Source organism: Schistocerca piceifrons, chromosome 2 (assembly GCF_021461385.2).
Source record: "Schistocerca piceifrons isolate TAMUIC-IGC-003096 chromosome 2, iqSchPice1.1, whole genome shotgun sequence".
Taxonomy (NCBI): Eukaryota; Metazoa; Arthropoda; class Insecta; order Orthoptera; family Acrididae; genus Schistocerca; species Schistocerca piceifrons.
Window position 1 is genome coordinate 73905857 of NC_060139.1, and position 26762 is coordinate 73932618.

Sequence of the window (26762 nt, forward strand, 5' to 3'; positions counted from 1 at the left end):
AAATGGCAGCCAACATACAATGAAGATTTTGGACCACTGCTAAGGAGAGATGAAGACACAATTCCTTACAAAGGGCATGATCTCCATGCATGTCACGCTTCCATACAAATTGAGACACTTCAATTCTTCCTTCCTTGTGCCATTTTGTATACTCCGTCAAGAACAGTGTGCTCACCATGCAAAATAATCCTCACTGAATAGCAAAGTTTCACATTGTGGCTCTAACAAGATAGAGTTGGATCCTGTATGCCGAATATTAGCCCCAAAACCTAAAATCTAATAACACAGTGTTCATAGGCAATGTTCGCTACCTTGTGTTCTACTCTGTTCCCTCTTTTACAAACGTTTGTACCCATATACAAGCCAATGGTAGTCAATTTTCTGCAAATGCTCATTTGCAGGCCTTCGCTTCCATTCGGTCCATTGTAAACCAGGTACTTAAAATTTGTGTCTGTGAACTCTGGATGATTCTGCTATGCGGCGCTGCATGAGTGACTCTCTGAGTCATGCGCTAGGCTGGCAGGGCTGTATAAACTGCTGTATAAGCTGTTCTTCGGGTGGCAAAAATTATGTAACTTCAACATTTTTTACAAAATACTTGACATGCCTCTTAGCAGCTAAAATTTTGGCAGCGTATTTCTTTCGTTGGCTAGGTTTCAGCAAGTCTTACTGGACCATTCCCTTGTTATCTGAAAACAGTGAAAGGTTGTTGTGCTTCTATAACGAAAAAAAAACCTCTTGATTAGTACTGATAAAAGAGCCCAAGCAATGATCTGCACACGAAAGACCTATACAACATATATAGAACCAATGATCATTGAAGTGAAGTCTATTGAAGAGGTCAGTGAGACAAAATTTCTTGGACTGTGATCATATAACCCACAACAGTGGAATATTCACAGAGATAAACTACTGAGAAAAATCAGCAACCTTTAAAGTGCTGAGTTCAAGGTGTGACTTGTCCCCCAATTGATTATTTAGCTCCAGTTAATTCTGTCATTTCATACTGCACCTCTTTCTGGGGGAAACACATAACGAACATTTCTCACACAAAAACAGTGAAAACATGATCACCATCATACACAACTAATATGCCATTTAGCAAAGCTGGGCATGCTGCTTGTTCCATCTGAATACATTTGAGAGGCAGTTTCATTTGCAAATAAGAATTTGCATCTATTTGAAACAAAAGATATGCATGATTACTACACCTGTATTAGTGATAACATACATCTAACAATCCACAGACTCAGTAAATCCCATGACAATGTGACACATAGGCAGCACACAGTCAAATATAATAATTCAATCAACAAGAATCTCAACAGTATATTGTTCCAGCAGAGTTTTCATACAGCTGCTGAATTTGTGGAAACCTATTATGTAAAATGCAACTTAAGTTTTGCTTACAACGCTATAACCGTTAATGAAACCTACAACAAATTTTTATGTTATTAAATATACTGTATGGTTAAATGATGATAGCATCCTCTTGGGTAAAATATTCCGGAGGTACAATAACCCCCATTCAGATCTCCAGGCAGGGACTACTCAGGAGGATGACATTATCACAAGAAACAAAACTGGCATTATATGGATCAGAGCATGGAATGTCAGATCCCTTAATCAGGCAGGTAGGTTAGAAAATTTAAAAAGTGAAATGGATAGGTTAAAGTTAGACGTAGTTGGAATTAGTGAAGTTTGGTGGCAGGAGGAACAGGACTTCTGGCCAGGTGAGTACATGGTTATAAATACAAAATGAAATAGGGATAATGCAGGAGTAGGTTTAATAATGAATAAGAAAATAGGAACATGGATAAGGTACTATGAACAGCATAGTTAATGCATTATTGTAGCCAAGATAGACATGAAGCCCACACCTACCAGAGTAGTACAAGTTTACATGCTAACTAGTTCCGCAGATGAGGAGGAGATTGAGGAAATGTATGATGAGATAAAATAAATTATTCAGATAGTTAAGGGAGAAGAAAATCTAATACTCAATGCTAGGCTGGAATTCGATAGTAGGAAAAGGAAGAGAAGGAAAATTAGTAAGCAAATATGGACTGGGGGAAAGGAATGAAAGAGGAAACTGTCTGGTAGAATTTTGTACAGAGCATAATTTAATCTTAGCTAACGCTTGAGTTAAGAATCATTAAAGAAGACTGTATACATTGAAAAGACCTGGAGAAACTGGAAAGTTTTGGATTTATTTTATAACAGTAAGAGAGAGATTTCAGAACCAAGTTTTAAATTGTAAGACATTTTCAGGGTGGATGTGGACTCTGACCACAATTTATTGGTTATGAACTGTAGATTAAAACTGAAGAAAATGAAAAAGGCAGGAACTTAATGAGATGCAACCTGCATAAACTGAAAGAACCAGAGGTTGTAGAGAGTTTCAGAGGGAGCATTAGGGAATGATTGACAAGAACAGGGGAAAGGAGTACAGTAGAAAAAGAATACGTAGCTTTGAGAGATGAAATAGTGGAGGCAGCAGATGATCAACTAGGTAAAAAGATAGGGGAAAATATAAAAATGAAGTACATGAAGCAGGTGAAAAGGTATACAAACGTCTCAAAAATGAGATCGACAGGGAGTGCAAAATGCCTAAGCAGGAGTGGCTAGATGACAAACGTCAGGATTTATGTAATGTCCCCACAGCAAATACCCTCTACCATGCATCAATTAATCATTTTCAATCAAACCATCCACATTCATTCACTTTGGAAAATTTATCTGATCTGATTTTCTCGTAATATATGCGGCGACAGCTCGTCGACGCCAAAGTATTTTCTAGTGCGTTTATTCTTTGAAATAACAGAGATGCATATATGCATTCTCCATGGTTGTTAGAGTGGTAACGAGGACAGCTTCTGGAGTATCGGTTGAGGGATCGATGCGTTTCTGAGAGATACATAGTCTGCTTTTCTTCTCGCAAAAGCGAGCCAATTAACATTTGTGCCGCTAGCGGTTTGTTTTGAAGAGAAAGAGATTGTAAAAGGAAAATAATTAAGGCATGGAATCACCGGAGATCTGGACATGTAATGGAGATGGATTTAATACACGATTTCCTCCATAAATAAGGTTTGTGACTTTTTTGTTCTAGAGTGAATGAATGAATGAGTTTTTTCTTAATCATTTGTTGATCACGTTGGCCCTGTAATTAGTGGGGAAGTTTCAGCTGTGTCGAAGAGAGCCTGCAATCTCTGAGTCTGTGTTAAATCGTCCAAAAAGGCTTCGTACACATCTGCAATTCGCAATCTTTCGTAAAAGGAACAAATTGTCCAAACGATTGATTCTCCCGACTGACTGCAGTGTTTAACAATAATAATAAATGTAAAGCTCTCTTATAGCAAGCCAGCCGCTGATTACCAAGACGAAGGACTCCACCAAAGATTCTATTTGGCTGATTTTTTTACCACTATACACGTAATGAAATCATATATTAAAAACTATACCTAGATAAAGGAGAGAAAGAGAGAGAGCAAATGAAAGTAGAGATAATACTAATAATCCTCCATTGGTCTAATTTTTCGCCTGTCTTATCATGGATCAGCCAAGAACTGGGAGGGCCTTACTTTACTGTATAGACTTATGTGTGAAGGTGAAGGGATCTTAAAGACGACAGATACACGTCTATACGGACAAGATATTACACAGAGATAGCGGCTAGCTGCATTGATCATCTATTCTTAGATAAAGAGAAGGCAACTTATTATCCGAACATTTAAAAATGTTAAATTTAGAAGCATACATCACTAGGGGTAAGAGAGATGCTGCCTACAGGAAAATTAAAGAGACATTTGGAGAAAAGAGAACCACCTGCATGAATATCAAGACCTCAGATGGAAAACCAGTCCTTAGCAAAGAAAGGAAAGCAGAAAGATCGAAGGAGTATACAGAAGGTCTATAGAAGGAAGATATAATTGAGGACAATATTATGGAAACAGAAGAGGACATAGATGAAGATGAGAAGGGTGATTTGATACTGTGTGAAGATTAAGTCGAAACAAGTCCCCGGGGGTAGACAACATTCCGTTGGAGCTATTGACAGCCTTGGGAGAGCCAGCCATGACAAAACTCTTCCATCTGTTGAGCAAGATATCTGAGGCAGGCAAAATACCCTCAGACTTCAAGAAGAATATAATAATTCCTATTCCATTGAAAGCAGGTGCTGACAGGTGTGAAAATTACCACACTATCAGTTTAATACATCACAGTTGCAAAATACCAACACAAATTCTTTACAAAAGAAAGGAAAAACTGCTAGAAGCCGACCTCAGGGAAGATCTGTTTCGATTCCAAAGAAATATGGGCATCCCAAGGCAATATTGGCCCTAAGACTTCTCATAGTAGATAGGTTAAGGAAAGGCCAACCTATCTTTATAGCATTTGTAGACTTAGAGAAACTTTTTGACAATGCTGGTTGGAATACTCTATTTCAAATTCTACAGGTGGCAGGGGTAAAATACAGGGAGCAAAAAGCTATTTACAGTTTGTACAGGAACCAGATGGCAGTTATAAGAATCAAGGGGCACGAAAGGGAAGCAGTGGCTGAAAAGGGAGTGAGACAGGATTGTAACCTATCCTCCTATTCAATCTGTATACTGAGCAAGCAGTAAAGGAAACAAAAGAAAAATTCAAAATAGAAATTAAAGCTCAAGGAGAAGAAATTTAGATTAGAAAACGAGACATTTAAAGTAGTAGAGGAATTTTGTAATTTGGGAAGCAAAATAACTGACAATGGATGAAGTAGGAAGGATATGAAATGTATGCTGGCAATGGCAAGGAAAGCGTTAGTGAAGAAGAGAAATTTGTTAACATCAATTTAGACTTAATTGTCAGGAAGTTCTTTCTGAAAGTAATTGCATGGAGTGTAGCCAAGCATGGAAGTGCAACATGGACGATAAATAGTTTAGACACGAAGAGAATAGAAGCTTTTGAAATGTGATGCAACAGAAGAGTGCTGAAGATTAGATGGGTAGATCATGTGACTAATGAGGAGGTACTCAACAGAATTGGGGAGAGGAGAAATTTGTGGTACAACCTGACTAGAAGAAGGAATTGATTGGTAGGAGACATTCTGGGGCATCATGGGATCACTAATTTAGTACTGGAGGGAAGTGTGGGGGATAAAAAACGAAGAGGCAGACCAAGAGATGAATACAATAAGCAGATTCAGAAGGATGTAGGTTGCAGTAGTTACTCGGAGATGAAGAGGCTTGCACAGGATAGTGTAGCAAGGAGAGCTGCATCAAACCAGTCTTTGGACTGAAGGCAACAAAAACAACAAGCATACTCTGTACTTTATGGTACACGTTCATGTAAAAACTATTTTAATGAAAAGATAAAGGCTTTTTAAACACTTGTAATAATATTCTGAGTAAACAAACAATTTTTCATGGTTGTATCAAAGTCAAATTCCTTGTGACAATATAGAAGGAAGAAGTTGGCGCCAGAAAGGTCATATGTGTCCATATCAGAACATTAGAACACTAAGATGAAAAAGAAGTTAAAAGTGACTGCATGTTAAGTCCAATCAATGGAAGGAAAGAACGCTAAGAACAAGAACTTGCAGAAAGCTCCACAAAATATGCTGTAGAGACAATGGAAATCCCAAACTAAAGATTAAATTTCTATAGCAATATTGCTACGTCAAATATAAAGTAAAATGCGACTGACAGCCCCAGTTCACTAAAACGGCCGATAACTCAGACGGCAAACACACATTGAAAAACAAACGGTTAAAAAAAAGGGTATTCGGTCAGCAGATGGTGAACCATCAAAGGTTGATGACAATGAGCACAAAGTGGTGCAGGATCAACATTTAACAAATGGCAATAGCTCAAATGACAAAGCACAATATGCAACCTAGCTAAAATGATCTCCTTGTGGCGAGAAGGCCGAAAGGAGGTCAGCCAAGCCACTGGGAGAGATTTAATTCCCTGGATCTCGTTCCCACAAAGGGTAGACCAGTGGGGATGCCAAAGAGAAACCACCTACCGACAGACGGCAACACGGAGATCATCAGAAGGAATGGAAGAATGATCAGGCCAAGGTAGGAGGACTGCGGCTTTGGCAGCAGTGTCAGCACCTTGTTGCCCATCAGACCGACGTCACCAGGGACCCACATAAACATCACAGTGGCTCCCTAATGAGTGAGCACATTGAAGCTTTCTTGGACCCATTGCACTATTGTTGGACTGTGTACAGCACACACAGGCTCTGAAGGGCACTGAGAGATTCGGATCAGATGACACAAGTGAAAAGTCTGTGTTGACGGGTGTACTACATGGGATGATACAAAGCAAAGAGCTATGCTGTAAACACTGAGCGGTGTTCCAGAAGCTGGTACCAAAAATTGTTGGTGTCAATGACAAAGGCAGACCCAACACCACGGTCAGTCCGAGAGCCATCAGTGCACACAAAGGTACTATCGTTAACTTCCACACGAAGGTCGAGAAACTTACAGTGATAGATTGAATATGGAGTAGTTGCCTTAGGAAGTGAATGAAGTCAAGAAAGAACAAGGGTGCCACACGAAGCCAAGGTGGTGACACGTTCACACCCATCGGGAAAGTGGCAGGTTGTGTGAATTTAAGCTGATGGAGCACACTCCAGGAGGTAACAGAGAAGAGGGACGCGCCCCATACTGGGGGTCAAAGGAGTCATCGAAGGAGGAGCCATAGGATGGGTAGCTGGGCATGGCAGACAAACAGCATGCATATCTGCTGAGGAGAACATTATGTCAGTATGACAGCGGTATTCAGCAGCTTATTGCGTAAAGACTCTCAACCGGGCTAGTGTAAAAGGTATCCATGGCCAAATGGATTACACGATGGTGGATCGTATTTAGACAGCGTAAGACGGATGAATGTACAGATGCATAAACGAAACACCTATGGTCTAGTTTCGAATGGACAAGGAATCGATACAGTGGAGGAGAGTGATCCAATCCACTCCCCATGAAGTACCACTTAGGACATGTAGGATGTTGAGGGACCAGATACAGTGGGTGGTCAGGTAAGACTCACAGGAGGACCAAGAAAGTTTTCGATCAAACATGAACCCCAGAAAGTTCGTAGTTTCAGCAAACAGAAGAGCAACACGCCCAAGGTAGAAGCATGGTGGTAGAAACCCATTGCATCACCAGAAATTCATAAAAATGGTTTTGTCAGTGGAAAAGCAAAAGCCACTGTAGATTCTCCATGAGTAAAGATGATTGTCAGATCATTGAAGATGCCAGTAAAGGTGACAAGTCTGTGGAGAACTGCAATAGACCACAAAATCATTGAAAACGGGAGCCGGAGATGCCCAGCGGGAGACAGGCCATGATAGGGTTAATGGCTGTAGCAAAGACGACAATGCTCAGGAAGGAACCCTGAGGCACACTGTTCTCTTGGATAAAGGTATCCAACAAGGTGGAACCCACATGGACCTTGAAAGCTCTGTCTTTTAAAAATTCCTTACGGAAATGGGGCAGGCAGCCTCAGAAGTCCCACATGTAGAGAGTATGGAGGGTACCAGTCCTCCAAGAGGTGTTGTAGGCTTTCTTCAAATCAAAAAACACAGCTACAGTCTGGTATTTGTGCAAAAAACAATTCATGACATGGGCTGACAAAGTAATGAGATGGTCAATTGCAGAACAGCACGTTCGAAATCCACACTGTGCAGTGGTCAGTAAATTGCGAGACTCGAGCCACCATACCGGCTGGACATGAATCACAAGTACCATCACCTTGCAAACACAGCTGGTGAGAGAAATGGGGTGGTAGCGAGAAGGAAGTCATTTGTCCTTAACAGTGGGCATGACAGTGGCTTTACACCAGTGTCGGGGACATGAGCCATCTTCAATTGTACATATAAAGAAGGAACTGCTTGTCAGCAAGAGAAAGGTGCTGCAACATCTGGATAAGAACATCGTCTAGCTCTCAGGCGGGAGATTGCAAAATAGAGTGGCCTAAGGTGCTGAAGATAGCAAAGGGATCCACAATGACATCATCTGATATGGTTAGGCTGGAACTGCGGAGTGGACCTAGGACCCAGATAGCCGCCAGAGATTGGCACACAACACAAGAGGGAGTGGAACTGTTAAAAGAACTAGTAAATGAAATCCAGCTAAATTTCTTGCTATCTTGAAGAATGCAACGACACTACTTGTGTAATGTCCATTACGCAGATTCCCTATAAAACTAATGGAGAAGTATTAAATTTTATGTGGTCTTTTTCATACTTCACATACTGACTTGTGTTAATAATAAAACTATATTCTACATATCTCAGTTCAGTATCTTCAATACTTTTGGAAATATAAAATTTTACCTAAAAACCATTACAAATTTTCTCCCATTATGAAACAATGAAAAGATTCAGTTCATAAAAGTTGTTTTTCAAGACTTTTCTTTGCCTTCATTACAGTAGCTGCTGACATAATAGTAACCACTTTTGAACATTTTTATTTAATTTGGTTTTGTTATGTGAGTGTTGTATAGAGTGCAAGAGTTAATGGAGGACATATTCAAAGTGTGGATGTTTTATTTTATTAAAATCTATAAAAAATGTATGCAGGGGAAAGTTCTTGTGTTATCATGAAGCCTGTGTTGTTTGTCCTAGTGTGCATGCTTTCGTGTAAAAGCAGCCAGAAGAGATGTTAGGTATTAAATCAATTAGTACTTCATTTCCAAGCTGAGGCGTTCTTTTTTTATTTAAATAAATTTGGTTTAGTACATGCTGAATTTCTTTTATAAATTGCTTTCAGTGACTCTGCAGCTGATCCAATTGGCAGCCTACATCATTAACCAACAGACATCAAGCATTTCCCTCAGTTCATGAAGTATTGTGTGCTCCAGTTCAGTGTTTCCAGGAGTTGCTCAGGAACATTCGCACAATGGACATCAATGCTGAATCGTACTAAATGAATATTTGCTAAAAAGAAGGAAATCTTGCATTTTTCAGTTATTGTTTTGCAATAATAGAGCAATTATACTTTTGAAAATTTCAGTGAGAGTTGGAGTTTTTAAGTGGATTAGTTTAGAAGTTACTTGTGTGTGAACTTTCTTGTTGCACTACAAACTCCACATTGTTTGTTACGTGCATGTTGCAAGACATTATGGTGGACACTTCTTTTTAAGAAGCCCACTGAATGAGTTGATGCAGTAACTTGCAAGTATCTGTGGGTCAGTATCTGTACAGGACATAAAAATTATTTGGGGCAGACTGGAAAACATCTGGCTGCCTTCGTGTGAAACTTCGTAGTTAAAACAGTAATCAACTTGCAACAATAATAGTTTGATAGTAAATACTGACTTGACAGCCATTTACAACATGTCATGGAGGCAATAAAGCCTAATTAGTTGAACTTGAAACATTTTCAAATAAGTTCTTCAGAATCCCAAATGCCCAAAATTTTACTAACTCGAAGACTTTGACTCCAAGGTCGAGTTATGCGACCTTCGTTTGATAGGTATTTAGTCAGTTTTTCTATCAATGCTACTTTTCATTGGTCTACTGAGCATCTCCCAACACAGCAGGAAAAGGACAGACGGCAGTAAGTCTATCTATGCTGGTGGATTGAATGTTAGGGATGAGAAGTTACAACTCACCCCACTGCAAGCTCAGAGATCAGATTTAAATATACTGTATTCCAGTTTGCTGAAAACAATTGACCTATTTGTTATACTTATTCACTTTTAAGTATTTCAGACTCAATTACCTTTCTCATACACTTTTTGTTGTATTTTAATAAATTTCAGTGGCTGATGATGAGAAGTTGGAAGCGAACAGCTCGATCATGAAATGACCAAGCACTAATTGTGCTCTATCGTTAAATCTTCTTCGACTGAAGACAGAACCATACTGAGATTAATTTGCTTGTATGTTTGTTTGCTTTGTTTTAGGGTGTAAAAACAACTAAGATCATATGCACCCATGTCAGAATCTTAGAACACAAAGAAGAAAAAGGAGTTAAAAGCAACTCCATGTTAAGCCCAAACGATGGAAAAAAACACAGCTAAAATCAGGGACTTGGAGAAAGGTCCATAAAATATGCCGTACAGACAACAGAGGACCCGAACTAAAGATTAAATGTTCTTCACCATATTGCTATTAAGGATAAAAAGTAAAATACGGCTGAAAGCACATGCCTTGTTCGCTAAAATGGCTGATAACTCAGAAGGCAAACATAAATTAGAATGTAAGTGGTTAAGGAAAGGGTGTTCGCCCAGGAAATGGTGAACTATCAAAGATTGATGATAATGAGCAGTTAGGAGGCCTAGGTCAGTTGCAAAGTGTAACAGAAAGAAGAAGCTTCTGCTACTAGGTAGTTCACATGGTAGAGGTGTGGGCCTGCAGTAGCAGAAAGTGTTGGGAAGTCTCATGCAGCGTTTGCTCAGGTGACTGACAGCGTAGGGGAGTAATGTAGGAATTTTACGGAGGAGGATCAGATAGTGATAATGGGTGGAGCAGGGAACAGTCTTGATAGGGACCGGGAATACGATGTAGGTGGTGACCAGGTAAAGATAGCTACTCAAACTGGTGGCACTAACGTGCATTTCATGCAACTGTTTCAGCATCATGATTGGCCTCATCTTAATGCGGCTGTTAGGTGTGTTAGCATGGGACTGGAGAGGGCGCTGATGGCAGAGGGCATGGGTAACAATTCATTGGTGCCAGTTGGGTCTATCAGTAGGTTGGGTTTCACCAGGGATGGCCTGCACCTCAATAGGTATGGGAAGGGGAGGCTGGCAAAGCTTATAGGTCACAGTGTAGTGGGTGGTGGTGGGATCACTCTTGAAAAAATTTCTGTAGTAGTTGGTGTTAAGAGCTGCATCTTTTTTTAGACTGAAGTCAGCTGATAGGTATACCTGCTTAAAGCAAGTCCCTCTAACTAAGGGCTCACCTACAGAGGACGCCATGTTTCCAAGTACAGAAAGAATTAGCATATTTCATCAAAATATAAGAGGTATTAGAGATAAAATTAGTGAACTGTTTACAGATGTTGACTCTGAAATTATTTGTATATCGGAGCACCACTTAAATAATTTGACAATTCAGAGGCTTCCTTTACCAGGATACAGATTAGGTGGCTATTTTTCGAGGAGTACCTTGCGGGGTGGGGGGAGTGGCCATGTACGTAAAAAACAGTGTTCCATTTGAGTCCATGCACATTCACGGCACTGCACTGAATAGATATTTGAATGTTGTGCAGGGACAGTTGAATTTAGTGAAACTAAACTTCTAATTGTTGTTGTTTATAGGTCCCCTAACTCTGCTCAAGCTAGAGAGGGTTCTTGATTCACTTTGTAGGAAGTTCGAGAAATTAGTTATATGTGGTGACTTCAATACAAATTTTGTATATGATGGTGCACGGAAAAGGATTCAGTAGACCTCCTAAATTCATATGATCTGATGCACACTGTGTTTTTTGCAACTAGAGTGCAGGGAAACATTAGCACAGCCATAGACAATATTTTTATTCAGTTTTCATTACTAGATGGGCATTCTGTTAGTAAAAGGTTTTAATGGCCTTTCAGACCATGATGCACAAATTTTAACACTAAAAGGCTTTTGCACTCAAACAAATATCATATATAAATACAAACTATGAAGTATAGTTAATCCAACATCAGTAGAGACTTTTTTAAACCGTGTCAAGGAACAAGGGGGGCAGGATGTTTATAGTTCCGATAACATAGATTACAAACATAATGCTCTTCTTAACACTTTTCTCATGCTCTTTGAGAGTTCTTTCCATTAGAATGTCCTAAAAGGGGTACTAGCAGTAACAGGTAGCCCGTGTGGCTGACAAGTGGGATAAGGATATCATGTATAACAAAGTGGGAATTATATCAAAATGTTAGAAGTAGCCACAATCAAGCTACAGTAGCCTATTACAAACAGTATTGTAAGATGTTTAAATATGTTATTAGGAAAGCAAAGAGTATGTGGTATGGAAATAGAATAGCTAATTCACAGGATGGTCAGTTGTGAAGGAAGTGTCTGGTCAGCAACACAAGGTCGATGATATAAAGTCAGTTCATAGTAAACATATTTCTGTTCTGATAAATCACATATATGTACAGTATTTAAAAATAATTTTATGGGCATTGCTGGTGAATCAAATAAAAATTTAGTTTATACCGGGAATCACATAACTTTCTTGGCAGTTGCCTTTCTGAGATTGATGTCTGAAATACTCCTCTGTGAAACTGACAAGGGGGAGATTGAGTCAATAATTAAATCACTGAAGATTAAGGAATCTCATGGATATGATGGAGTGCCTAGCAGAATATTAAAGTACTGTCCTACACATTAGCCCCGTAGTTAGCCTATTTGTAATTTTTCCTTTAGGAATGGTCAGTTTCCTGAATGATTTAAGTACTCAGTAGTAAAGCCACTTTATAAAAAGGGAGAAAAGGATAATGTAGACAAATGTAGACCTATTTCTATGCCATCAGTGTTTGCTAAAGTTATTGAAAAGGCTGCGTATGTAAGGATAATTGCTCATTTTATATCACATGATTTGCTATCAAATGTACAGTTCGGGTTTAGAAGTCGTTTAACAACTGATAATGCTATATTCACTTTTCTCTATGAGGTACTGGATGAGTTAAACAAAAGGTTTCGAATGCTAGGCATATTTTTGTGATACAACTAAGGCCTTTGATTGTGTTGATCACAAAATATTGTTCTAGAAGTTGGACCATTACGGAATATGGGGGGTAGCTCACAATTGGTTCACCTCTTACTTTAGCAACAGACAGCACAAGGTCATTATTCACAATGTTGAGAATGGCTGTGATGTGGGGTCAGAGTGGGGTACAGTCAAGTGGGGGGTGCCCTAGGCATGAGTGTTGGGGCCACCCCTGTTCGTTATTTATATAAATGATATGCCCTCTAGTATTACAGGTAACTCTAAAATATTTCTGTTTGCTGATGACACTAGCTTGGTAGTAAAGGATGTCGTGTGCAAAAACGGCTTAGTTTCAAATTGTGCAGTTCATGACGTAACTTCATAGCTTGTAGAAAATAAACTAACACTAAATCACACTAAGACTCAGTTTTTACAGTTTCTAACATGCAATTCAACAAAACCTGACATTTTAATTTCACAGAATGGGCATATGTTAGTGAAATTGAACAGTCCAAATTTCTAGGTGTTCAGATAGATAGTAGACTGTCGTGGAAAGCCCATGTTCAGGATCTTGTTCAAAGACTTAATGCTGCCATTTTTACTATTCAAATGGTATCTGAAGTGAATGATCATTCGACCTGAAAATTTGTCTACTTTGCTTATTTTCAATTGCTTATGTCATATGGTATTATATTCTGGGGTAACTCTTCCCATTCTAAAAGGATATTTTTGGCTCAGAGGAGGGCGGTTCGGGCAATAAGGGGTGTAAGTTCATGAACCTCTTGTCGACCCCTGTTCACAAGTCTCGGTATTTTGACATTGGCTTCTCAATATATATATATTCCTTACTGTCATTTCTTGTTAACAATATCAGCTTATTCCCAAGAATTAGTAGCTTTCACTCAGTTAATACTCTGCAGAAATCAAACCTGCATTTGGATTGGACTTCCTTAACTCTTGTGCAGAAAGGCGTGCGGTATACTGCTGCATCTATTTACAATAAGCTACCACAGGAATCGATTAATGAAAATTGTGCGGAGACTGAAGAGGATCCCAGAAGACTGAAAGAGGGGAATAATTGTCCCGATCTTTAAGAAGGGAAATAGAAAAGAGTGCAACAATTATCTGGGGATAACACTGATTAGTCACTGTGCAAAATTTTTGAGAAAATTTTGGAAGCACGAATTTGGGCAAAATTAGAAGGAAGAATGAGAGAAGAGCAACATGGCTTCAGAACAGGAAGGTCGATGGTGGATCTAATTTTTGCTGTAAGACAACTGCAGGAAACCACTATGAATATGGAATAGATCTACTAATGACCTTCCTGGACATCGAAAAAGCGTATGATAGTGTATGTAGAAGCAAAGTGTGGAAAGCCCTGGAGAACAGAGGAGTAGCAAAAGCAGATTATTTGGAGGATAAGGGAAATGTATCATAAAAGTGTGAGCTGTGTGAAAATGGGAGGAGAGAGATCAGCTTTGATTGAACAGAAGAATGGTTTGAGGCAGGGAAGTGCACTTTCACCGTTGCTCTTCATTGTAGTGATGGATGATATAATGAGTACAACAGCACAAGTAATTGGCAAAAGGAAGATGAAAGCTATGGTGTTTGCAGATGATCTGATGATTTGGGGGAACATGGAGGAGGAAGTACAAGAGTAGTTGAACGTATGGGAACGAACAGTACAAGAATATGGGATGAAATTTAGTATAAGTAAGAGTAAGATGATTATCACAACAAGAAAGAAGGAGATAGGAACAACTGGAATGACAATTGGTGGGGAATGATTGAGGAGAGTGGAGAGTTTCAAGTACCTAGGAAGCCTGAAACAGGAAGATGGAAAAAATGACAGAGAAATAAATGAGTGGGGTAGAAAAGCAGAAGCATTTCAGAAGAGTGTCAGAAGCCTGATATGGAGCAAGGATGTAACCCAAATCAGTAAAAAGGTTATATACTGGTCACACTATTTCCTGATCCTGACATATGCATCAGAAACCTGGGTTACAAAAGGAAGAGAGAAAAGCAAAGTACAAGGTAGTGAGATGAAATTCTTGAGAAACAGTACTGGAGAGACAAAGATAGCCAGGTTAAGAAATGAGAGGATCAAAGAGAAGCTGGAATCATTACAGGAGGAGATAGAGAAATCAAGGCTGAGGTGGTATGGACACTTTAAGAGAATGGAGGAGAAGAGGATATCTAGGAGGATACACAAGATGAAACTGGAAGGAAAGAGACCAAGCCGCTGAGCAGTGTGCCAGCAGTGCGCAAGTAGCAGCAAGTGGCTTATTTAGCGTTCATATAAGTGTAGTAGTCAAGTTGAAAATTTGTTCGAGTGTTCTTAGCGCACTTGTTTAGTTAAATCCGCCAAATCATTGTGTAGTTTCGTAATTAGCAGGGGCAGATTTGCATTTTAATATCTGTGATATGTAAAGTCGCGTAGTTGTCTGTCATTTGTTTATTTTTTTCAAATAGTCTTTGTACGTTACTGAGCAGTGTGTCAGCAGCGCGCAAGTAGCAGCATTACTGCGTTTACTAGGCATTCTTTTATTTTAATAACCATTTAAATTTTGTGTCGAATTGTTTGTGCTCTCTGTAGATTAGTTCGGACGTTCTTTGCACAACAGTATTTAGCATGGATAGGGACTACGACTGCTGTGTTTGGATGTGGGCTGAGTTGGCATCCCTTCGCTCCCAGCTTCAGGCAGTGTTGGCTTTGGTCACACAGCTTGAGGCTGTTGCCAATGGGCATCACTGTGGGGGTCTGGACGGGGGTTTGTCGGGGACGGCAGCTCGTCCCACGCATCCCCCGATCGGACTTCGGCTGTGGCTGCCCGGGATACTGACCACATTGAGGCTGACCCCTCAGCCATGGTAGAGTGGGAGGTCATCTCGAGGTGTGGCAGGGGCGAAAGACATTCTGGAGGGCTGACTGGAATGTCTCTCCAGTTTGTCTGACGAACCGGTTTCAGGCTCTGTCTCCAACTGATACTGATCTTCGGCCGGACATGGCTGCTTGTCCTGTTCCAGAGGTTGCCCCTCAGTCTGCAAGATCCGGGCTGTCGCAGAGGGTGGGCTTACTGGTAGTTGGGAGCTCCAACATCAGGCGCGTAATAGGGCGCCTTATGGATATGGCTACAAGGGAGGGGAAGAAAACCCATGTGCACTCTGTGTGCATACCAGGGGGAGTCATTCCAGATGTGGAAAGGGTCCTTCAGGATGCCATGAAGGGTACAGGGTGCACCCATCTGCAGGTGTTTGCTCATGTTGGCACCAATGATGTGTGTCGCTATGGATCGGAGGAAATCCTTTCTGGCTTCCGGTGGCTATCTGATTTGGTGAAGACTGCCAGTCTCGCTAGCGGAATGAAAGCAGAGCTCACCATATGCAGCATCGTCGACAGGACTGACTGCGGACCTTTGGTACAGAGCCGAGTCGAGGGTCTGGATCAGAGGCTGAGACAGTTCTGCGACCATGTGGGCTGCAGATTCCTCAACTTGCGCCATAGGGTGGTGGGGTTTTGGGTTCCGCTGGATAGGTCAGGAGTCCACTACACACAGCAGGCGGCTACACGGATAGCAGGGGTTGTGTGAAGTAGACTGGGCAGTTTTTTTAGGTTAGATGGCCTCAGGCAAGTACAGAAAGGGCAACAGCCTCAAAGGGTGCGGGGCAAAGTCAGGACATGCAGGGACCAAGCAGCAATCGGTATTGTAATTGTAAACTGTCAAAGCTGCGTTGGTAAAGGACCGGAACTTCAAAGGCTGATAGAAAGCACCGAATCTGAAATCATTATAGGTACAGAAAGCTGGCTGAAGCCAGAGAGAAATTCTGCCAAAATTTTTACAAAGGCACTGAAGGTGTTTAGAAAGGATAGATTGCATGCAACCGGTGGTGGCATGTTTGTCGCTGTTAGTAGCAGATTATCCTGTAGTGAAATATAAGTGGATAGTTCCTGTGAATTATTATTGGTGGAGGTTATACTCAACAATTGAGCTAGGTTAATAATTGGCTCCTTTTACCGACCTCCCGACTCAGCAGCATTAGTGGCAGAACAACTGAGAGAAAATCTGGAATACATTTCAGATAAATTTCCTCAGCATGTTATAGTCTCAGGTGGAGATTTCAATTTACCAGATATAGACTGGGACACTCAGATGTTTAGGACGGGTGGTAGGGAGCATTGAGTGACATTACACTGAGTTCACTATCCGAAAATTACCTCGAGCAATTAAACAGAGAGCCCACTCGCGGAGATAACATCTTGGACCTACTGATAACAAACAGACCCGAACTTTTTGACTCTGTAAGCGCAAAACAGGGAATCAGTGATCATAAGGCCGTTGCAGTATCCCTGAATATGGAAGTAAATAGGAATATAAAAAAAGGGAGGAAGGTTTATCGGTTTAGCAAGAGTAATAGGATGCATATTTCAGACTACCTAACAGATCAAAACGTACATTTCTGTTCCAACACTGACAATGTTGAGTGTTTATGGAAAAAGTTCAAGGCACTCGTAAAAAGTGTTTTAGACAAGTACGTGCCGAGTAAAACTGTGAGAGACGGGAAAAACCCACCGTGGTTCAACAACAAAGTTAGGAACCTACTGCGAAAGCAAAGTGAGCTTCACTGCAAATTTAAACGCAGCCAAAACCTCTCAGACAAACAGAAGCTAAACAATGTCAAAGTTAGCATAAGGAGAGCTATGCGTGAAGCATTCAGTGAATTTGAAAGTAAAATTCTATGTACCAACTTGACAGAAAATCCTAGGAAGTTCTGGGCTTATGTTAAATCAGTATGTGGATCGAAACAGCATATCCAGACACTCTGGGATGATGATGGCATTGAAACAGAGGATGACACGCGTAAAGCTGAAATACTAAACACCTTTTTCCAAAGCTGTTTCACAGAGGAAGACCACACTGCAGTTCCTTCTCAAAATCCTTGCACGAACGAAAAACTGGCTGATATTGAAATAAGTGTCCAAGGAATAGAAAAGCAACTGAAATCACTCAACAGAGGAAAGTCCACTGGATCTGATGGGATACCAATTCGATTCTACACAGAGTACGCGAAAGAACTTGCCCCCCCCTTCGAACAGTCTTGTACCGTAAGTCTCTAGAGGAACGGAAGGTTCCAAATGATTGGAAAAAAGCACAGGTAGTTCCAGTTTTTAAGAAGGGTCGTCGAGCAGATGCGCAAAACTATAGGCCTATATCTCTGCCACCGATCCGTTATAGAATTTTAGAACATGTTTTTTGCTCGCATATCATGTCATTTTTGGAAACCCAGAATCTACTCTGTAGGAATCAACATGTATTCCGGAAACAGCGATCGAGACCCAACTCGCTTTATTTGTTCATGAGACCCAGAAAATATTAGATACAGGCTCCAAGGTAGATACCATTTTCCTTGACTTCTAGAAGGCGTTCAATACAGTTCCACACTGTCGCCTGATAAACAAAGTAAGAGCCTATGGAATATCAGACCAGCTGTGTGGCTGGATTGAAGAGTTTTTAGCAAACAGAACACAGCATGTGTCCTCAATGGAGAGACGTCTACAGACGTTAAAGTTACCTCTGGTGTGCCACAAGGGAGTGTTATGGGACCATTGCTTTTCACAATATATATAAATGACCTAGTAGATAGTGTCGGAAGTTCCATGCAGCTTTTCGTGGATGATGCTGTAGTATACAGAGAAGTTGCAGCATTAAAAAATTGCAGCGAAATGCAGGAAGATCTGTAGCGGATAGGCACTTGGTGCAGGGAGTGGCATCTCACCCTTAACATAGGCAAATGTAATGTATTGCGAATACATAGAAAGAAGGATTCTTTATTGTATGATTATATGATAGCGGAACAAACACTGGTAGCAGTTACTTCTGTAAAATATCTGGGAGTATGTGTATGGAACGATTTGAAGTGGAATGACCATATAAAATTAATTGTTGGTAAGGTGGGTGCCAGGTTGAGATTCATTGGGAGAGTCCTTAGAAAATGTAGTCCATCAACAAAGGAGATGGCTTACAAAACACTCGTTCAACCTATACTTGAGTATTGCTCATCAGTGTCGGATCTGTACCAGGTCGGACTGACCGAGGAGATAGAGAAGATCCAAAGAAGAGCGGCGCGTTTCGTCACAGGGTTATTTGGTAAGTGTGATAGCGTTACGGAGATGTTTAGCAAACTCAAGTGGCAGACTCTGCAAGAGAGGCGCTCTGCATCATGGTGTAGCTGGCTGTCCAGGTTTCGAGAGGGTGAATTTCTGGATGAGGTATCGAATATATTGCTTCCCCTACTTATACCTCCCGAGGAGATCACTAATGTAAAATTAGAGAGATTCGAGCATGCACGGAGGCTTTCCAGCAGTCATTCTTCCCGCGAACCATATGCGACTGGAACAGGAAAGGGAGGTAATGACAGTGGCACGTAAAGTGCCCTCCGCCACACACTGTTGGGTGGCTTGTGGAGTATAAATGTACATGTACATGTACAAGAGGAAGACCGAGAGACAGATGGCTGAAAGGGGTAGAGGAATGCGTCCAGAAGAAAGGAGAAGACTCGACCAAGGTGAAGACGGAGAGATGGTGGCAAGACAGAAGACGATGGAGAGGCTTATGTTCCATACAGACCTGGCCAGAGGCTGAAAACTGTCCAAGTTGATGATGATGACCACAGGAATTCAAAAATTATAGCAGAAATCCAAGTGCTTTCAAATCGAAACTGAAGAGTTTCCTCATGGGTCACTCCTTCTATTCTGTCAAGGAGTTCCTTGAAAAATTAAGCTGAATCTTATGTTTTATTGTTGATTGCTTTTACTTAAACTTATGGCTTGGTGTTTTTTGGGTTCACAAACATTTTATTTTATCTGTTATTACTTTTACGTTGTAATTTCATGTACTGACATGTTCCATGAGCTTGGAGATTTGCTCCTCAATTTTGTCCTATATAACTTGACATGTAAATAAATAACAGCACACCCAACACCATATTCATTCAGACAGCTGTAATTGTACACACAGGTACTGTCACGAAGTTCCCTGTGAAGGCTGAAAAACTTACGGTGATATAGCGAGTCTGGAGTATTGTCCTCAGGAAGTGAATGAAGTCCTCGGTGAACTCAGGCAACCACACGAAGCCAAGGTGATGAAGAGTTCACACCTATCAGGAAAATGACAGGTAGCATTAAGTTAAGCTGCCGGAGTAATAGCCGAAAGCAAACTTCAGGAGATAACAGAGAAGAGGGACGCATTCCATACTGGCAGTCAAAGTAGTCATTGAAGAAGGAGGAATGGGATAGGTGGACTGACATGGCAAATTGCATGCATATCCGCTGAGGAGTACATCGCCTCGGTATGACAGTGGTAGTTTGGTAGCATCTGCATGTAGACTTTCAAAGGGGCTGGTGTAAAAAGTGCCAGTGGCCAAATGGATGCCACAATAGTGGATTGTATTTAGATGGCATAAGATGGACGGATGTGCAGATGCACAAGCAAAACACCCATAGTCTAGTTTCGAATGCACAGGAGACAGGTATGGCCAGAGAAGGGTGATCCGATCGACTCCCGTGAAGTACCACTTAGGACACGTAGGGCATTGAGGGACCAGATACAGTGGGTGGTCAGATAAGGACCAAGAAAGTTTGGTATCAAGCACGAGCCCCAGGAATTTTGTAGCTTCAATGAACAGAAGAGCAACAGGCCCAAGATGTGTCAAGACGGTGGTAGAAACCCGATGCACAACGAGAAATTCATACAAACAGTTTTGTCAGTGGAAAAGCGAAATCCATGTCAATGCTCCACGAATAAAGATGATCGAACGACGCTGAAGTTTCTGGTCCAGATGACAAGTCAGTGGAGAACTGCAATAGATTGCAAAATTGTTGAAAACAGGGGAGCCGGAGATGCTCGGAGGGAGATAGGCCGTAATAGGGTTATGGCGATAACAAAGAGGACGACACTCACGAAGGAACCCTGTTTTCCTGGATAAAGGTGTCCAACAGGGTGGAACACACATGGACCTTGAAAGCTCTGTCTCTTAAAATTCCTGAAGGACATGGAGCAGGCGGCCTCGGCAGGCCCACATGTGGAGTATACAGAGGATTCCAGTCCTCCAGCATGTGTCACAGGCTTTCTCCAAATCAAAAAACATGGGCACAGTCTGGTATTTCTGCAGAAAACCATCCATGACATGGGTTGACAAAATGACAAGACAGTCAACTGCAGAACGGCATGCTCAAAATCCACATTGTACGGTTGTTAGTAAATTGCGAGACTCAAGCCACCGTACCAGCTGGTTGTGAATCATATGTTCCATCACCTCACTAACACAGCTGGAGAGAGAAATGGGGTAGTAGCTAGAAGGAAGTTGTTTATTCTTACTGGGCTTAGGTATGGGTATGACAGTGGCTTCACGCCAGCATCTGGGAAATGTGCCCTGTGCCCAGGAGTGATTGTACTTATGAAGGAGAGTGTGGGAGGATTAGGAGAGTGTGGGAGGATTAGGATGAAGTGGGAGGATTAGGATGAAGTGAGAGCATAATCTAGCACCCTCATAGTAAAGGCAGCACTCACGATTCTGAGGAGAGGAGGGTATTGCTCGAACCTCCTCCACTCACTTCCTATGGAGTTAGAAATCTCCACAAAATAATAGTGCAAGGTGTTGGAGATAGCAAAAGGGTCCACTAATACATCATCTGCTAACTGTCCCGCTGGAAATACAGAAAAGGACCTTCATTCCAGAGAGCCATTGGAGGTTGGCCCACACAACGGTAGAGGGAGTGGAACCACTGTCGTAGAATGACGGTTAAAAATGCAGAGCGCACGGATTGCATCGCAGTGCACCTCGCTTCATCAAGGGACTAGGACATGGTACGATAAAGATGAAGTGTGAGGATTGGAATGTTCTGCGGCACTAAGGAGAAAGCTCATAAGTTAGTCTACCTTGTCATAAAAACTGGGGAAATGTTTATCGAAGGTGGCCAGGGAGGAGTAAAGCCTCCAGTCGGCCTTAGAAGGCTGCCATTTGGGTGTGCACACAGATTTGGTAGGAGTGAACAAACAGATAGCACACGGAAAATGATTACTTGAGTACGTGTCAGAGAGAAAGGATCACTTGAGACGACGGGCGAGCTAGGTAGAGCAGAAGGAGATGTTCAAATGAGAACAGGTCTGCATGAAGTCTGAAAGGAACATGGATGCTCCCATGTTAAGACAAATGAAGTTAAGTTGATTGAGAAGGTTAGCCAAGAGGGCACCTCTGTGACATGTTCTGGGAGTGCCCTAAAGGGGATGGGGGATTGGGATGGTGAACATTAAAGTCACCGGGGGGAAAAAAAAGGGGGGGGGTGAGGGAGTTGCCCAGTAAAGTGGAGGAAGTCTGCCCTCAAGACAGCAAATAATGGAAGGATGTAAACAGTACAAAGGTGAAGTGAGGAAAGAAAATGAGAACTGTAACAGCTTGAAGCTGGGTAGCCACAGAAATGATTTGACTATGAATATCATCCTGGATGAGCAGCATTACTCTCCCATGAGATGGAATGCTGTCCTTGGGAGGAAGGTCAAAGTGAAATGGAATGAAATGCAAGAGGTCAAAGTGATCATGACGACACAGTTTCGTTTCCTGGAAGCAGAGAACAAGGGGATGCTGCAACGCCAAGAGCAGCTGTAATTGTTAGATCTAAGGCCGTAAATGTTCCACTGGAGTGGTGTTATGATGGGGAAAGGGAAGGAGGGAAAAAAGGAAGGGATATCACTTTTGTGGCTGCTGAGTGCCAGTCTACGAAGACTCTCTGCTACAGGGTGCAGAGGATGGAGGATCCTGCTCCATAAGATCTACAGAGGTGTAGGCATTCTCCCTCTGCCGGTATGCACAATCCAGAGCAGAAAAATGGTTGGCTTTGCGCACTGGTGACATAGAGGTCAGCCGGGTGAGGGTAGCATGTGATGACACTGTTGAAGAGCATCTCCGAGTCAGCGATGGGGAAGACCATTTGCCTTTGTTTGATTTCTTGGAGCTTTTGCAGTTGGCATATGACTATTCTGATATTTGTTGGCTTGAGGGACATAAAGAGTCATTGTGGCAGTATTCCTTTTGTCTTTTCTGGCCTGATGGCTGTAGCAGGTGATTTCGCACTATGACACAAAAGTTTGGTTGCTTGTTACACAGCTGGAGGAGAAGGAGACAGGGAAGCTACCGTGACACTGGGCGATTTTACAATCATGGTGCTGAATTCGACGTCGCATGTTTGCATGGAAATGTCCTTCATGGAACAAGATGTAGCAAGAACAGTACTGTAAGTGCCGGATGGTAAAACACAGGGTTTCCAACTAGCCAACAACTGGTGAGTGACCGGGTAAGGCACTTTTTCCTTCAGCCAGATCTCCTGGATGGTCCACTCATCGAGATACACGGGATAATCTCAGGAGGAGGCTGCATCATTATCGCTGCAATTGATACAGTAAGGAGAAGGAGGTGGGCAGTCTCCATTGTCATCATCCCTACCACAGCTTACACATTTGGCCAGGTGTTGACAGGACATTCGAGTGTGGTTGTAACAATGACACTGGTAGCAGCGCATCGGGTCCCAAATGTGTGGTCATACTGTGCTAACATCATAGCCTACTTTGATCTTTGATGGAAGCACTACTCTATCAAACGCGAGAAAAAGAGTGTGTGTAAGCACTAAGAATGCATCTACCTTTTTCATTACCTGACGGATTCCAATGACACCCTGATCAAAGAGGTATGTTTGGATTTCTGCCTCGGTCAGACCATCGAGCAGCCTAGTGTAAACAACACCATGCGAAGAATTCAGCATTAGATGGGCCTCAACACAAACAGGATAGCCATGCTTGAGAATCAGAAGTAGTCTCCAAAAACAAAGTGCCATTGCATAAACGGGGGCAGGATTTAACAGGGCCAGCAAATGCAATGCCTTTCTGAATAATACATCGATTTACCATAGCAAAGGACAGACTGTCTTCAGTAAATGCTACCACAAGGAACCGTGGTACAACTGACAGGGTCTTTGAATCATTAGCCTCCTTCAATTTATGTTTAGTAGATTTACACTGTGAAGATGATGTTTGTCTTACTGCGAGAAAATTCTCCACGATTTCCAGTGTCTCCGATGGCATGCTCCTTCCATCTGGGCGCCCCCTCAGATGCAGGCGCACATGCCTTAGGTGATTGTTCACACATCAGATTACACCTTGCAAACACCTGACAGAGGGGCCAATTGGCAATTTTGGGAGGTAATAGCTAAGGCAATCGCCCTTCCCTGGGCTTGGCCTGTACCAAGGGGTACACGTGAAGCGTATCCGTCAACCCAGGGTTGGGAATTATGTGTTACCTAGTCACCTGTTACACATCAGACGCGTGCGCCGGCCCTCAGGAGTGCACAGAAAGGAAGAAGAAGAAAAAGAGAAACACCAAATGCCTAAGTGGAGGAAGGATAGGAGAAGGGGAATGAAGGGAAAAAAAATGAAAAAACAGTGGACAGACTATTCTGATGTCAGGCTACTGAAAATTCAGAACACATTCCCAAAAACATCCCAAACATGTTCCCAAGGGAGGGTGAAAAGAATAGCAAGAGGGTAGACATGCAGCATGGAAGGGAAAAGATGCTGCAGAGACTGGAGCTCCATGATAGCCAAGCATAAACTCAACAAAGAGTGGTGACCCCCTGGAACAAGAGTAATTCACTGATCATTTTCTGTACCTTATTTTTCTAATTACGAACTGTCCTCAACTGCATCACTGAACAATGATGTCACCCAACATACTCACTGGCCTGATGCAGTCCCACTTTTATTTTTCTGATGATGGTACAAGTAACTATTAATGATTCTATTTCCTAGAATTATCAACTTACTTGTACTTCTCATTGCTTCCACGAAAAGAAGTTTGCTCATCACCATTGGAACGTGCATTCTCATTACAATAATTAACTTATATGGAGTTTTATATAATTTACAACATTTTGCACAATCACTCATTGAAAGAAGAGTTTCATTAAAATATCTCAATATCCAAAAAAAGGCACACCGCAATCAATGATTGTTAGAGGACAGCATGTAAGTTGCACAGTTCCAAGGTGATCTAATCATAGATTAGATAATAAAGATTCTATTGAAGCAAGAAAATTATTGGTATACAAAATCTGAAGATTTTCTGTTGCCTATTGTCTCAACATAGTCACAGGAGGAAAACTTTTATCATACAAACTTAATGTAATTGTCTACTTACCACTAACACATCCTGCATAAAAAGACCTTCATAATAAATACCATCTAAGGTAACAATCAATCCACACCCGTGTTTCATATTATTGTTCCAAGTTCCCAGGTATTTTTCACCTAGAATGGAATTCAGAAAGATCACAATAATGAATGACTTTTTAACCTGTAATCTGGAAAAGCGTACACTTAACCCTTTAACTGCTCTGGCCATGTTAATGCGCGCGCATTTGTACCTGTCCCTGTGTGCTCTGAACGTGATTACGCGCGCCACCAATCCTTTTACCTGGTACTCTGAACGTGTCTACGTGTAGACACGCTTTACGTGTAGACACGTTCAGAGTACCAGGTAAAACGATTGGTGATGCACGTAAACACATTCAGAGCACACAGGGACAGGTACAAAGGCGGGCACATTAACACGGCCAGAGCACTTACAGGGTTAATATTTATGTATCAAGAGCAAAAATGTGATAGACTCTGAAGGGTACAGCAGACTTCAGACAGAAAGTGAAGTTAATGAAAGATTAGCTTTTCAATCCATGTAAATAAAATTGTAATAAAAAGTCAAATTCAAGTGCTTACACATTAAATGAGAGAGAGAGGGGGGGGGGGGGGGGGAGAGGGGGAGAGAGAGAGAGAGAGAGAGAGAGAGAGAGAGAGAGAGAGAGAGAGAGAGAGAGAGAGAAATTTATGAACATGGTGCAATTGGAATTCTGCACATAAATAATATGTCTTTGATAAAATTAACCCACTTACAACATATAAGAAATCTGCATAAATGTAATCATTTTGCCACCCAAAATAACAGGTAGTGAACAAAACGTGACATCAAGATGAATAAATACGAAGTGCTCTGATGCATATGCAGAATTTCTTCTTTCCTTATAGTATACTCATTTCAAGAAAAATTGTCATGGAATGGCAAGGTGCTACGTATGTTTAACTCACATTAGGTTTCTTTGTAGTGGTCATGTATTTTGTGTACACATTCTTGCCTCAAGTCCCTTGGGAGCTTGTTATGCAAAAAAACCCACTGACACATTACAAATCCAGGTGTTCACTGTGTGGCATGCAAGATTATTTCTTGCACTGAAATCAGTTATTTTTAAAGTGATAAGTGCTTGACTGACTGATAATCCTGCTGTAGTACTTGTGCATATAGTAAAACCAAAATGTTCCTATGAGTAAAATACAAGAAATATTTCATCTAAACTGAAAATATGAAGATAGAGTTCTAGGACAAAGTTTAACTGCAAATAATTGGCATTAACCCAATTCACAACCGAAAACACTCTTAAAACCTAGTAGCAATCAATTATTCCTGCCATAATTATTGATATAAACTAATAGAAGATGGTTCAAATGGCTCTGAGCACTATGGGACCTAACATCTATGGTCATCAGTCCCCTAGAACTTAGAACCACTTAAACCTAACTAACGTAAGGACATCACACAACACCCAGTCGTCACGAGGCAAACTAACAGAAGACAAAAGTGCTGGCCAGTATTACATTTTTTTCCACTCGTTTACAAATATTTCTTGAAGTTACATAAAAAAAATCTTCTTCCCAATTTGTTTACATAAATTATCCAATTTAACATTGGTATCATTGCACAGCAACTTTTAGCAAATAACTGACCATGAGTGAAAAATGTGGGAGCTGTTGTAGAATAGTAAGCAATGAGATTTCTTGTAAATTGTGCAGTTAGTGGTTTCACTGGTATGAATGCTGTGAGGAGATCAGTAAGGAATCAGAGGGATTCTGTTCTGACACTGCATCACACAGTGAATGAACATATTGATAGAGGAACAAGAAAGTTCAATCTATGGCCTTCACACATAGCTGAAAGACATGAGAAGTGAACTATGTAGTATTAGGAGGGGCAGGAG

General features: G+C 41.4%; 1 protein-coding gene across 1 annotated transcript in view; it reads right to left on the reverse strand.

The window, feature by feature from the left end:
* The window catches only part of LOC124777414 (alsin), a 206416-nt gene that overhangs the window by 39357 nt on the left and 140297 nt on the right, over window positions 1-26762 (reverse strand). The window contains exon 7 of the mRNA XM_047252811.1: window positions 24878-24987. Within this exon, the coding sequence (XP_047108767.1) occupies window positions 24878-24987 (110 nt within the window). The remainder of the gene's footprint in view (window positions 1-24877; window positions 24988-26762) is intronic.